Source organism: Rhinolophus sinicus, linkage group LG07, assembly GCF_036562045.2.
Source record: "Rhinolophus sinicus isolate RSC01 linkage group LG07, ASM3656204v1, whole genome shotgun sequence".
Taxonomy (NCBI): Eukaryota; Metazoa; Chordata; class Mammalia; order Chiroptera; family Rhinolophidae; genus Rhinolophus; species Rhinolophus sinicus.
The window spans coordinates 26,830,197-26,845,265 of record NC_133757.1 but is presented as its reverse complement, the minus strand read 5'-3'; the positions used below and the strand labels follow the sequence as shown (position 1 = coordinate 26,845,265).

The 15,069-nt window shown below is 41.7% G+C and overlaps 1 protein-coding gene across 2 annotated transcripts in view; it reads left to right on the top strand.

The window, feature by feature from the left end:
- Positions 1-402: 402 nt before the first annotated feature.
- DNTT (DNA nucleotidylexotransferase) overlaps positions 403-15,069 on the top strand; it is a 37,902-nt gene continuing 23,235 nt past the window's right edge. The window contains exons 1-4 of one of the 2 annotated variants that reach the window (XM_074339305.1): positions 403-717; positions 12,077-12,251; positions 12,971-13,099; positions 14,332-14,502. In XM_074339305.1, the coding sequence (XP_074195406.1) occupies positions 515-717; positions 12,077-12,251; positions 12,971-13,099; positions 14,332-14,502 (678 nt within the window). In that variant the 5' untranslated portion in view covers positions 403-514. The remainder of the gene's footprint in view (positions 718-12,076; positions 12,252-12,970; positions 13,100-14,331; positions 14,503-15,069) is intronic. The other variant, XM_074339304.1, reaches the window with a different exon arrangement.

Genomic DNA, 15,069 nt, shown 5'->3' with positions numbered 1-15,069 from the left:
GATCAACAGAATGAGAAACATAACAATGCCTTTTATAAAAAATCAAAACAACCACATACAATGAACGCCTAACACCCATGCAAATTATAGATATTCAACATATTGTAATGGTTGCCTATGAGAGGAAGAGAATGCAAGTGAGTTAGGAGGTTAAAAAAGGATCAAAAATAGAGAAAAGAGGGGCCTCAACAAATGTGTAAATAAATAAACAATTATATACCTTCCTCACAAGTTTATTCTGAAGATCTGATGTGTTTATGCAGAGGAAAGCAAAAGTTAAATTACTGTTTCCATTATGATCTCTATATTGGACAAAGGAGCTGAACAGAGGTAAAAATTCCCCATCACTTTTCAGTAGGAAGCTGTCCAGGGCAGGGCCCAGGAAGCCTTGCCCTGGCTTCAGAGTCTGCTGGTGAGATGACATCAGAGCTCTTCATGAAGGAGGGGCAGACTCTCCCTCACTTCTGGAGATACCACTTGATGGCATAGCCAGAAGCAGCGGCAGCCTCTTTCCATGGATACCATGCCAATGGCCCATATGGGCCCTCGGAAGAAGAAACCCAGGCAGATGGGTGCCTCAATGGCCTCCCCTCCTCATGACATCAAGTTCCGAGACTTGGTCCTCTATATTTTGGAGAGGAAAATGGGAACGACCCGCAGAGCCTTCCTCATGGAGCTGGCCCGAAGGAAAGGATTCAGGGTTGAGAATGAGCTCAGGTAGGACACCACTGATTTGGTTTGTGAATCAATTTTATGAAGAGCTTCTTTGAAACCCAAGGAACCCCTGTTTTCTTAGGGAAGAGGTGATGTGCCCACCAGTAGAACAGGTTTGAAATCAAAGAACAAATTTGAGCCAAGTAGTTGTGGGAAATAAGATGAGTGTGAACTGAATACAATTACATAGAAACTAATTGGCACCAAAAGATAAGGTAAATTTTTGTGTTTGTTTGTTTGTTTTTTGCTTTGCACTATTATTCACTGTTATGAGATGAGGGGTCTAGAGGTGATAAACAAAAACCAAGTTAGAAAATTCAATGCTGAAACCACTCAATTTCATTTTTGAACGAAACCCCACTGAGTTCAATCAAAAAATTTCAGCTACTTTGAAGCAAAATGGATGGTTCGTTTGCTTGGCTCTTAAGCTAAACATCTGGCTGTGCTGAGGTGACCAGTGTCTGACAAGCTAGGATGAGTGACTGCAGCTGGCTTTCACCACAGGCTCCCCAGTGTGGCCTTGATCTTGCTTTTCCAAAGAGCTAGCAGTCTGAGTGGGCTTTGCAGAGAGATGGATGCTAGTTGAAGACTCGGGGACAGCTCCATCCAAGGATGGTAGATACCATGCTGAGAGTGATAAGCTCACTCAAGAGAATCCAGACAATAAAGCAATTGAAGCCACCTTTGGGGCCACCTACACTGCTTCACTCACAAACCCACTTACATCCTAGCAATTAGCCTTGTTGTTTTTCTAACTGTTACATAAACTCTTCATTGGCCTCAAATAGATGGAAGAGAAAACAAAACAAAATCCAGAAACCAATGGTATTAGAACCTTGACTTAAATAGTTCCAAACAGAACTGCCAGGGGGCCTGCAATGAATAAAGAATGATGATTAATGCAATTGGCTGGCTTTGATGGTCCAAGGAATAGACAGACCACATTTTTTTTTTTTTTTCAGGAAAAACTGTAAGAATTTTATGTGAAAATAAATTTTTACTTAAAAAACAGTCTTTGATATTTAAAAGTCAATCTGACAAGCATTTCCTGATGAAGACATGTCAGCTTCAAATTGCTAAAGAGACATATGTCAAAAGGCGATAGTCAGATATGATAATTTTCACAAGACCCATAATTCATATGAAAAGGCAATGTCACAGAAACATTTTAATTTTTTTCTTAAAATGCCCCATTCAGAAATTCCTGAATCTCTCATGGTCTCTCCCCATCTGACTTCTTTTCATATGGTCTCCTTTGCCTTTTCTCGGCCTCTTTTCTTTTAACCCCTTATCTCCTTTAGGATGTTAAGTCCAAAATATCATTTTGGGCTTATCCTCTTTTCCATGAAATCTGAGATTTCATCTAATTGTTAAGTCTGCTTAATTTTACAGAGTAACATAAAATGTTGGAAGTGGAGGGAGGAGGTGGAGAAGATGACATAGGCAAAGAGGCCAAATATCAGAAAAGAAAGAAAAAGAAATTGAAAAAACAGAAATTAAAAGCCTTAGAAAATACGGAACTGCTTTTTGTAGTAAAGAAACTTGGCAAGGGCCAGGCAGGAAGGTGAGAGCCAGATGGTCAAGGTGCCACTTACATAGAAAGCTCTGTTGCACCGTCCATACTTCCAGCAAGGGCTGATTCATTTAGTTATAGGCACAGCTACAAATTCATACATGGGGGCTGAGGCAGATACTTGGGGAGACGTTGGGAGGCAAGTTTCTTCTTTTGGCAAGAGAGCCTAAGAAGCAGCTCCGTGCCCCAGAGACCTGTGCCAGGGACCAAGCCCAGCTGCTCAGGCGACAGAGGAAACTGGTGCACGGTGAGTAAACTGCTACTGTGCATGTGATGGTGGCAAAGTTCCCAGGCTGGCAGCTCAGTAGACACATTAACTACAAATGTGTTCTATGGCACAAAAATAAACCACAGGAAGCAGAAGTCCTAGCTCTCAAACGGAATTTCCATACATAGATACCTACACTTTAATTGGGAAGGACAATAGAAATCATTGTAGGGGGAAATCTCTTGATAAGGAATGTAGAGACCTCCAATTCTGGCTCTGATCCTTCCCAGCCACGTGTGGGGTGAGATCCCCTTTCTCCTCTCTGACCTTAGTGTCCAGATAAATGGTCTAGTCTCCCTGATGTGACCACCTAATGTGGTGATGGATGTCAACGTGCTCTGATAAATTAAGTTATACAAGTGGAAAGTGTGATTGGTTTCTTGTTAATTAGCTGGATCCATTGATCTTTCTAACAGAACCTAAGGAGAGGGTTCTCTCTCCATAATATGAACTAGGTCAAATGATATAAACAAATAGAACAAAGACAGGAAGGAAACCCATCAAAATGTTATAAGTGGTTATTTTGGCGGAGTGGGGGAAGGGTGTAGTAGGGAAGGATTTTAGCTGCTTTTATGCTCTGAGTTTTCCAATTTTTTTACAATAAGCATTTATTTTAAAAATGAAAAGAAATAAAACTGATGTTTAAAAGTGAAGGCTAACTATACCTTGTCTTTCTAGTAATCAGAGACAGGGGAGCTACGAAAAAAAAATGTTCTGAAAATAGGCAACAATCTCCATAGTTCCTAGCACGTTCTTTGGCTGCCAGAAGGATTAAATTTGAGGAAAACTCTGATTCTTACTTTACCTGGGCCTGAACACACAGCTTAGAAATGGCTTACCTGCATGCATTGAACTTTCTGGGGCTCTTTCATTCCCCAGCACATGTGTACTGTATCCTTACATGTGGATTGGGCTGCATTAATATTTATGTTATATTGCAAAAATGTGCTATTCAAGGTGCCATAGGAAGCTGGTTCTTAACAATATAAATCGGGGGTATCAAGTCATGCCATTTGAGGCATTTTTGCACATTCATGAAAAGGATGCTGAATTTTATTCCATGGCTAACATCCTAAATTTTTGAGCAACTTCGTCATCTTCACGTTATCTAGGACAAGCAAGAGAAGGGTCAGAATCTAGTACTTGTCATGTTCTTGTTTCATCCTTGCTTCCAGTACTTTGAGCTTTTTAAAAATTTTATCTGTCATCAACCCTCCTCTCTGAACACATTAGCGAAGCCTACTCTGTATGACCTAAATCATTGATATTGAGGAAGAAAGAGCTGTGGCTAGGAAGAATGGCTCTCCAGGGTTATGTCACCCAGCAGTTTAACACTTGCTGAGTTCCACTGTTCAAGCAGTAGAAACCCACCAGATGACACTTTCGTCCTGCCTAGACCTCCATCATTTGTCTACAAGGGTACCTTTAGAAGGCATTGTCTTGGATGAAAACAAGATATGCCATCGTGGCATCATAAATAAAGGGTTCCATCAGTACCCACTCTGCACAGTATTTGTCTGTTTCTGGAGATACAAATTAGTAAAAGACATGAGCCCTGAAAGCAAGAAGTTTGCAATTGGCCAGGGAAGTCAGGAATTGTACCTTTGTTGTCACCTAGAATTAAAAGAGACCATAATGTATTTTCCAAGTATGTACTACTCTTCTTCTTCTTCTTTGTATTAGTATTTTCCTACACAGCCCTTCACTTTCAGCCTTCTTGTATTGTGTTGGCTTAGTTACATATAACCTGCCTGCCTGTACTGTACATCTATTCACTATGTAATATTTGATATGTGGCTTCTGCCTCACTCATTATCCCAATACTATTGTCTCCAATGTCCCAAGAAATCTCATGATAGTAAAACTCATGTTTTCTTCCCCTGAATGTTGATAAAAATTCTCTCCTTGATCAAAGTCTAGAATAGCTTCTAGCAGCTTAGGGCCATGTCCTTAGGATGTTGCCCCTCCCCCAACCACCTCTCCACCCCACCTTAAAATGCCTGCTTGAGAAAGCTCAAGGCTGCCAGGAGAATTTATTATTTGTTCCAGCCAAAACCTAGCTGTAGGCAGATGGGTCCCTGAACCCCCTCTTGGAATTGTTGCTTTAGAAACCTTTCTAAATCCTTTCTCTGCCTCCTTTGAGATGTAAGTCTTCCAACCACCCAGAACTGTCTTCTCAAGGACCAGAGAGTTGACTCTTTGAAAAGCAAATATTCAAGGAGAGAACTGTCATTCCCATTCTCTGTGGGAAGGTAAAGGCCTAACTTTAATGGACACCTTTCTCTAACTTGCACCCTGCCTCCTGTCATAAAGATTCAAGAAATTTGTTTCTCCTCTGCATACACGCCAATTAGCAAATCCTGGTGGCCTGGTCATGTGGACCAACCCCCTTAAAGCCCCTCAGTGCCTTTCCCTTAGCACAGCCAGCCTTTAAAAGGTCTCCTTGAAGTTGAGTTTCCATCATGCTGGACCCCCTTCTCTATTGCAATAGTCATTACTAAATAAAATATACTCTTTTTTAACTAGTGTCCCACTTTGGTTATCCTTGACAATGTTCTATCATTTCAAATTTGTGGTATCTGAAACCAAAATATTAAAAATCACTGTCTGCAAAATAAACTGAACACCACATTCAAAAGATTGTACCTGCTCTAGAAAACATGATGGTCGACTAATGCATCTCTAGGCCCCTTCCAGGTCCAATGTCCAAACACACCATCACTAGTTGCTCTTTACGTTATTTTCTCACTCTTTCCCCCTGGCCTTGAACCTCTCTTCCCTACCCCTCTCTACATCTAAGATCTAAGACCCCTGGAAGCCCTCCTAGAGAAGAGAATTTCCTCCCTGGAGCACAAGTGCGGTCCATGGCCTGGGGTTGGTGGCCGGCGCTCCCACTTGGCTTTGTTCCTATCTCATCCAGTTCTTCATCTCACCCTCTCTGACTCCATGAGGACAAAGGTGTCATCTTGTAGACCTCACTCTCAGACCACTGACAATCTTCTTACACATAGTTGGCTTCAAAAAATATTTTCTCAAAAGAATGATTTATCTGGTGAATATAAAACCAGCTAGAGGAACTTGGGATTACCAAATTAATTTTTCTACAATGCACCAGTATTACTTTTGTAATCAGCAAAATAATAATGACTTTATTTTTATAAATTCAAGAGCATGTATTTATAGCCCTGCTCTGGTCCAAATTACTTTATAGTGCAAAATTTGTGGAGTTAAAATTAATGAACATGTTCATAACACAATTTAAGATGGGCCAAAGAAATCAAGGCAAGACTCTCAGTCTTAAGTTTATCAGGGCTGGGAATAGAAACCTGTCTTTACTGGTGCTATTAAGAGTGTGAAATAAAACCAAATAAAACTGCTTCGATTTTTCTGTTTCGGGGATTATGAAAGAGATCAGTTTCTAAGGGAAATTAGTAGGAGGGTTTTTAAACTGTAAACAGCTCAGCTTAATTGTAAATTACTATTTAAAGTCATTATTTACAAAATAAGTCCTACATCAGATGGGAAGAATCAGAAATCACCTCTCCAGGGAAAGAAAACAGATAAAGATAAAAGCAGGTGACTATCCACGATGACTGGGGGAGTCAGACCGGAGGTCAGTCTGTCTCCAGGCAAAAAGGATGGCTGTCTCTTTCTTCTTGGGGCGGTTTCCTAATTATCTAGAGAAGCAGGACCAACTAGGAAAAGAAAAGCAGGAAGAGTCAGGATACAGGTATCAGAGGGAAGAAAATCAGAACTGAGCTTTGTGAGTTCATCCCATAACTCAGGGCCTTCTGGACATGTGAGTGCCACATTCATGCTTCTTATCATGTCTTTTACCTCATGTGTTATCATATACTTAATGTTTCCTTTCCTTGTTCCTAAACGGAATTGTTGAAAATAATTTAGCTTTGTCCTAAGGAATAATGTGAAAACCATGAAACCCATAAAAACCGTCTGATATGCATAATCTAAAAATGTAGCTATAAATAAACATATGGTGTATGCTTTTTAAATGCCCAGTTGTGTACTTGCTAAAATCATCTCATGTTCCTGCAGAGAAATGAGTACCACGCTGGGAAACATTGCTGTAACTGAGCCCAACGTCCCGCGTGGGGCAATTAAAGAAAACTTTCTTTACACCCGTGTTTTCTCAAAGTGGAGTTCTTGGGCTGTGGGTGGGTGTCGTGCGGGAGACCCTGCTCGCTGCGCCATTTGTTGTGCAGGGAGGCCTGCGGGGTCTCTGCTCCCGCTCCCCACACAAGAACGCAGGATATGGTGAGGCCAAAAAGGAACACCCACGGAGCCATAGGTAGGGGAGTCATACCACTATATTCTCGCTGGCGACTGGGTTGGAGAAACAGGAAACAGGAGCCACACAATTGTCAACCCTCATTGCTCTGCTTGTAGGCTCAGCCACCATCTTCTTGCTAGCCCCCATTTTTCTTCTCTTTCTGCTAGCGTAGCCACAGCAGTTATATTAGTGGCCAATGGCTCACTGGTTACAGCTGACGGCCAACTAGCCACAGCTGATGTCCATACAATCACAGTTGATGGCCATTTACTACCTGAGCCAGCACCTTTCTATGTGAAGCCAAGAGCCTGGAAACTGCTTTTTGGGGCTCTGTCCCCACAGTGGATTTTAAAATATGGGCGCTCCCCTGGAGAAGCAGGAGCAATTTTCCTTTTCATTGCATCTGGAAGGGCTCTTGACTGCTTCAACCAAGAGTGACACTATGTGACTTTTGAGGCTGGATCATAAAAGGCTTTGTGGCTTCTGCTGTTCCCTGGGTCCCAGAAGCTCATGTAAGGAGTTTTGAGTTCCCTGTGTGAGTGGCCATGCAAAGGTGTTCTGATTGGTAGAGCTGTGAGCCCAGCCTCCCAGCCGGCTTCGCCAAGGTGCCAGACATGCAGAGCCATTTGGAGCGTCAGCGCCTCCATCAGCACCACACTGGACAGAAGGATGACCAGCCAAGCTGCCTGAATTCCTGACCCACAGAATTGCAGATATAATAAAATCCTTGCCTTTTTTAAACCATTACATTTTGAGGTAGTTTGTTACACACTAACAGATAACTAGAACTGACTGACTGTCAGAATCACCAAGGGAGCGCGTCAAAATACATATTCCTCGGCCTTCGGAAAGATTTACTGAATCTGATTCTCTGGTAATAGGGCCCAGGTACCTGAATTTTAACCCAGCTTCCTGGGTGTCTTGGGTAGACACTAGAGTGTAAGAAACATTCCTTTAGCGCCATTGATTAATAAGTTCATTTATTCATTTTACCAGTAGTCTATTTATTGATCCTTACTGTGAATCTGGCCACGTGCTGGGCACCAGGCATGGTTATAACCCAGATCATAACCAGGCAGATTACAGCCCTGTCCATGCCCTCAGGGATGCCAGTGAGCAGGGGCAGGAGGAGCACATTTTGCTTCAGCGTGAGTTGAAGGAGAAAACCCTGCATCTTTTTCCCTGTGGGAAGCTGAGGGACAAATTCTAGTTCAGAACGGCCAAACCTAGTCCAAGACACTAAGTAGTCATGGCTAAGAAACCAGGTGCTCTTAAGGAATTGAATCCACTCGTATTTCAGGAACAGCCATCTCAGCAGCATCTTGGGGTCTTTGAAAGAGGTTTGGGGCAGCTGCCTGATGCTGTCGCTCACCTTTTATTATAAGGAGAAAGCCCAGGCCTCCAGTGGCAAGGCAGGAACTACCTCAGCCCCAGCCCCATGTTTGTTTGTCCTTGAAAATGACATTCATGTGTATTTTTTTCTCCTAAGTATAAAAGGGATGATAGAGATGGTTCACCACAGAAATTTACAGAAAAATACTGAAACAAACAAACCCTCACTCAGGGGTCTAACCACAGTCTAGCAGAACGTTAAGAGATTGCTTGAGTCATGCACACCTGGGTTTGAATCCTGGCTTCATGTAACCTCTACAAGCCTTGGTTTTCTTGTCTGAAATTATATTGCCCACCTCCTAAGACTCTTGTGAGGATTAAGTAAAAATGTACAGTGGGCTCTCCGTAACTGTGGGTTTCTCATCCACGGATTCAACCAACTTCAGATTGATAATAAGTTTTTAAATTCCAGAAAGCTGATGCCTGAACAGTAGGGTATAACAACTATTTGCATAGCATTTACATTGTATTAGGTATTGTAAGTGATCTAAATATGATTTAAAGTACATGGTAGGATGTGCGTAAGCTACATGCAGCTACCCCATTTTATATAAAGGGCTTAGCATCTGAGGATTTTGGTATGTGGGGGTTGTCCTGGAACCAATCCCCTGTGGAAACCGAGGGACAGCTGTGTGTGTGTGTGTGTGTGTGTGTGTGTGTGTGTGTGTGTAGCTATTATTTTTTCTACTAGTCTAGAGTATCTCTCTAGTCTTTTTCTTTTATATATATGCCTGTATGTTACATTATCTGTTCATTGTTCTATAGCATCCCTCCCCACACTTGCCCATGCTTCTGGGTGTCTCTGTTAGAGACAGGGCTGTGTCCAGAAATATCCTAGATAAAGAGATAGTGATGGTGGAGCAGGGGTGGTAAGTGTGGATGGCGAAGGGCCTGAATTTGGAAGACGAGCCCCAGGGCTCCTCCTTGGCGTACCCGTCTCCCTCCGAGGTTTAGGCAAAGCCCAGAGCTCAGAGAGTCTGCCAGCTTCCCTGTGGCTTCTCCATCTTGGTTTGTAACTATAGCAACTGTTCTTTCAGACTTTCTGGGACAGTTCTACACGTCTTACAGTCTTATTGTAGCCCACATGATATTGGATATAAAACACCAAAACATAAATTCTATGTGACAGCCGCAGGGATAGTGTGAATAATAGTGTGAATATATAGGAAGTATTACTGTATCTTTATTTCTGCTCTTTGGGGGCAATCAGGTTTTTTGGTTTTTTTAAATAATCATGATACCCATCCAGATGTTGTTTCTTCTGCATAAAAGAGCAGCTCTCTCTACAGCCATGGAATAAGCACCAAGTCACAGAGAGTAGCTTGGTTTAGTCCAGCATACAGGCTTTGGATTAAAATAGAACTAGGATCAAAGCCTCACTCCCCCAATTATTAGCTGGTGAATGTTTACATCTCCAAAGCTCTCTTTGTTTATGTTTAGATGGGGATGATAATACCTAGCTCATAGTGTTATTGATAATAAATGAGGTAATGCATGAAATGTGTCTGGTACATAGTAACATTCCAATATTATTAATATTTTCAATATTAGAGTACTCAGAGCACAGAGAAAAACCAGCAAACAGGTAAATAGCTGTTACAACACAGCAGTAAGAAATTGTCAGCAAAACACTAGAGGCAGTGACTTTCCTTCTCCCTCTGAGGTTTAAACAAGAGCCTAAGGACAGAAATATAAATGGAATATGTAGTTTTATCAATCCTTTCGTTGTCTTCTTAAAGTCTTCACATAAACAACCTTTCAAGAAGTTTATTATAAGTAACTTTTGGAATTGTGTGGACCCAGAATAGGGAAGCAGTGATCCATCTTCCCTCAACTCTTGTAAAATGTTGTTTTACAACGACTTATTTCTGCTGGGCCTCCAGCACATCCTGCCACATGGACAATCTCAGCTCTGATCCCCAGTTCTCTCCCAGCGTCGCCTCAGATCCCAACTGTCACCTGGATATTTTCATTGGGATCTCCTGCCATCTTTCAAATGCAACATGCATAAAAAAACTTCAATTCCACTCCCCCACCCCTTCTCCCAGAGAGATACAACTTACTAAATCCCTGTTTCTACCAAAAGTGCTAGTACTTTACTGTGATCCGTATGCTGGAATAATAGTTGACTCTATTCTCCACTTCCTTTTAGAAATGAACTAATGCCGGAGGTCTGTCATTTATCTCCTTTGCCTTTCTTCCTAGTGCTATAGGAACCAGACTGGGTTAAAATCATCTCATATTTGGTCCATTGTTTCATTCTTCTAAGTAGCTCCCCAACCCTCCCCACCCATCACTCTCTCCTCCAAATCATTGCATGTACCAGACTAGTCTTTAAAAATAACAGTAATGCTATCGATGTCCTGCTCAAAAAAACCTTCATTGGCTCCATTATCCCAGAAAATAAGATCTAACCTCCTCAACCAGGCTTCGAAGATCTTTTATAATGTGGTTGCCCCTGCTGACTCAGTCATGCCTACTACTTCTCATCATAAACTCTTCATCCAATCCAGGCAATTCTCCTGCCTTTCTTTCTGGCCTCTGAACCTTTTCTTCCAAGAGGGCCAATGTTCTGCCTTTCAGGTACTTTATTCCTCCGCATACATCAAAACTAGACACAAATCACACTTTTCCATAAAGCCATCCCACCTCTCCCAGCTCACCCTAAGTTTTTTCTTCTCAGCACACCTCATGCAGATCTTGTCCATGCCTCATGTCTTGTCATAACACATCATTAACCATCCGTTTCATGTAAAATAGTAATGTCCAGGAACTTCCCTTTTCTTCTTTAGTACCCAACACCTACCACCACCACCACGATTGCCACAAGGAACTCAGGGCTATGAATTTAACAGTGAACCAAAAAATTACCCAATGAATCCAAGAGTCAATCAAAAAAAGGAGGAGAAAAAGGAAGTCAGGGAAGAGAAGTAAGAAAAAGAAAAGAATTCTATTTTTCTCTTGGATGCCAAGATAATGCATCTTGCTATCTCCCAGATTCACAGACTATTTGAACTGAAAAGGCCATAAAAATCACTGGTTCCAGTGATATAATGCTGACTGTGAAAACTTGTTAAAAACTAGAAATAACACACTTGACCCAGAAAAGACAATAAAAAAAGGATAAATATCATTTACTAGCTGTGTGACCTTCAGGATGTCATTTTACTTCTCTGTTCTTCAGTTTCCTCATTTTTAAAGTGTGAATGACATAACACTTACTTGAGGAGCTATTTGAGTATTAAAGGATGTGTGTAAAGTTCTTAGACAGTGCTGAAACATAGTATGTGCTCAGTAGTTTTTAGGGAAAAGATCCCTGCCCATCTTACATCACACAGTTGTGCTTTGAAAAACGTGTAAAGCAGTCATTCTCAAAAGCTGGTCACCACCTATTAATGGGGTGTGCAATCAATTCAGTGGGAGGTTATAAGCATATCTACATCTATGTCAATTTTTATTTGGGGTCATGTATGAAATGTATTTCTATCTGTGGGTGACAAATAAAAATGAAATGGCATACCAGAGCCATATGTAGAGTGCTAGGTTCTACTTTAAGAACAATTCTATCTTCCATCTTCTCTGGACCTCGGTTTTTCCATTGACACCACAATCTTGCTAATGTTTTCTTAATTTTTCTTGTGTCTGACATGTAACATACACCACTCTTGCTACAATAATTAAAATAGAGAGAATTCCCTTGCACGGAGGTCTAAATTCTCCGTGCCCATGGTCAGGTCTAGTGTGCATCTTTCTCCATCAGGTGGAGTCCTCTGAACACCTTGAAGAAAGAGGACCGCATCTGATTTTTCAGCTGGTAACTGAGTCTTGCCTTCTGCAGTGATTCCGTCACCCACATTGTGGCAGAAAACAATTCTGGTTCCGATGTCCTGGAGTGGCTTCAGGTACAAAATATAAAAGCCAGCTCACAGCTGGAACTCCTCGATGTCTCCTGGCTGATAGAGTGTATTGGAGCAGGAAAACCGGTGGAGATGACAGGAAAACACCAGCTTGCCGTAAGTGCCACAGTTGTGATTTTCAATGTCCTTTGCTTGATGGTTAGGAACATGGGCGATTGGATCAACAGGTCTGGGTTCTCTGCCTCCTGCCTGTGTGACCTTGGGCGAGTTACTTAGCTTTGCGAGCTTCAGTTTCCTCTTCTATGATATGAGATAACAATAGTGTCTACCTCATAAGCTGGTGCTGAGGAGTAGAATAACATACATGTAAAGCACTTAACACAAAGCCTGACCTATAGTAAGTATTTAATAAATTGTAGCTATATTTATGAACAAGTCTATACACAAATATTTCAAAATATTAAATTTTCTGGTAGCCAGGAAAGTAAAGGGTTCCTTTTTTTTTTCCTTACTATGACCACTCATAAAGAAAAACAATTAAGAAAGGTAAGTTCTTAATTCAAAATTCTTCACCAATAGTGCTAGACTCCCAAGGAAGGAAGTTCAGACCGTAACTACATAAGTTTATGGAAAAGGAAAAGGGTATTTAAGTGATGGTCCTTTCTCATGTTTTTTTTCCTGATTGCAAAAGGAATACATATTAATTATAGCAAATTCAAATATTAGAGATTCAGATAACTTAAAATTTGACTCTCCTATAATTTTATCCTCTTCCCAGAAACAATTGCCATCCTACTGCCTCCATTTTTTTCGTACCTATCTATTATTATTACTATTGATTGTTACTAAAAATGGATGCTTACACATTTGTTTAGGCAAGAAGAGACTTTTCAGCCAGCTCCAACCCCGAGCCCCAGAAGACTCCACCACTTGCTGTACAAAAGATCTCTCCGTACGCGTGTCAGAGAAGAACCACTTTAAACAACTGTAACCACATATTCACGGTAATGGGGCTTTACAACATCCAGAGTAAATGAAGCACTTGCAGCTTCTTTCCATGGATCTCCAAATTAAATTATAAAATTTCCTGAAAATCTAGGAAAGTTTTCCCCACACTCACCCATCCACCTACCCAGGTCTGATCTCTGGTGCTTCTTTCTGTCAAGAATAGGTCTACTTCTGTCATGGACAGGGATAAATATAGTTGAATTATATTCTTAAAGATGGTAGATTACTATTTATTGAGAGCTGTCATTATTGGGCACAACAGTTGTCAAAGGCAACTATTCTGAAAAAATAAAAAACTATAATTAGTCCAAAACATAGTGAGAGCAAATTACGCAGAAACAGCAATAAACAGCTTTTACTGGGAAACCAGAAGATTAGGAGACAACAGACCTAGAGTCTTGCCTGCCTGATATTACCTATGTTGGGCAAGTCAGTTCCTCTCTCTGAGCCTCAGTTTCCTTATCCATTCAGTTAGAAATTAACTAGCTCATCTCTACAGCCACATCGAGCTCTGAAGTTTGGCAATCGTGTTCCAAATGACCCTCACAAGCCCACAGTTGCTTGTCCTCCAGCCTAGAGGCAGTCCTCAGGTGGATAAAACATGCAGTAGTATATCAAATACAAACTTCTCATTCCAGCCCCGCATGTGCGAGGAAGACCAGGAAATTGGCAGCTACTGGGCACCAGGAACACGATGCCGCACAGCTGCAACTACTTCCTCCTCTGCTAAAAGTGCAAACATGCCTTACCTTAAATAACCCCAGCCTCGGCTCTGTGCCATCTCCGATTACACCCGTTTCAACAAGTTTTTGTTAATAGCTGACTGTGTTTCATGTACTAGCTAAGAGACGGAGGATACCCAGTGATCAAGGCAGAATCCTGGCCACAGGCTGGTGGGAAAGTCAGCATGCAAAGTAGGAAGGATCATGCTGAGTAATGACTAGTAGGATGCTGAGATCATGTTTTGGTTCAGTCATTCCTGAATACCTCCCTAATGGCATCGAACTCAGTTTCTTTACAAAGCACTCCATGGCCTGTCTTTTCAATTCAACTCCACTCATCCAACGAGGGAGGGGGACGAGGGTACTGGACACCCGATCCTGACCTTCAAGGAAAAGGTCAGGAAGTGTTCCCATACTTAACGGAGAGCAAGAGATGTTTGCGAGGGACCACTGGCTCAGGGGCTAGGAAACAGACCGTGTTTTACTCACCTGGTTTTATTCTTCAGGACGCCTTTGAGGTACTGGCTGAAAATTATGAGTTTAGAGAAAATGAAGGCTGCTGTCTGGCATTTATGAGAGCAGCTTCTGTACTTAAATCTCTGCCATTCACAATCATCAGTATGAAGGACACAGAAGGAATTCCCTGCCTGGGGGACAAAGTGAAGTGTATCATAGAGGTAAGGGTGAAATGGGATTTGTCACACCTCCTAATAGGTAGGCAGGGAGGGAGGGAGGGTGAGGGAGAGAAGGAGAGAGAATAGATTTTTCTGTCAATTATGTAGATGTATTCATGACTTACAGTACTTTCTCTTAATAGGTCAGATTAGATAGATGATAGACAGACAGACAGACAGACAGACAGACAGACAGACAGATAGATAGATAGAATCCATACCCCAATGTTACCACATCTGGAGCTATGTGGAGCCAGCTAAATGGAAAAAGAATTCTCCTATATTGTTAGTAATCACAGTGCGAGATTCAAGTGATCTGAAACCTCAACAGCAGATGATGGTCTGATTTCAAACGCAGCTTGTGTGAAGGACCTCAGTTCCATCAGGGAATGTCACCCTCCAGAATGGTGGTGGATATACTAGATGAAAAGTCTTCTTGTTTCAGCAAGTTCATATCCATTGAAAAGAAAATGATCACGAGAGTGTCCGGATCCCAGGTTTCGTGAGGGCATTTAGGATTGTTAAATGCTGCAGGACGCGAGTTCTGTGAACCTTGGTGACAGTCCAGGC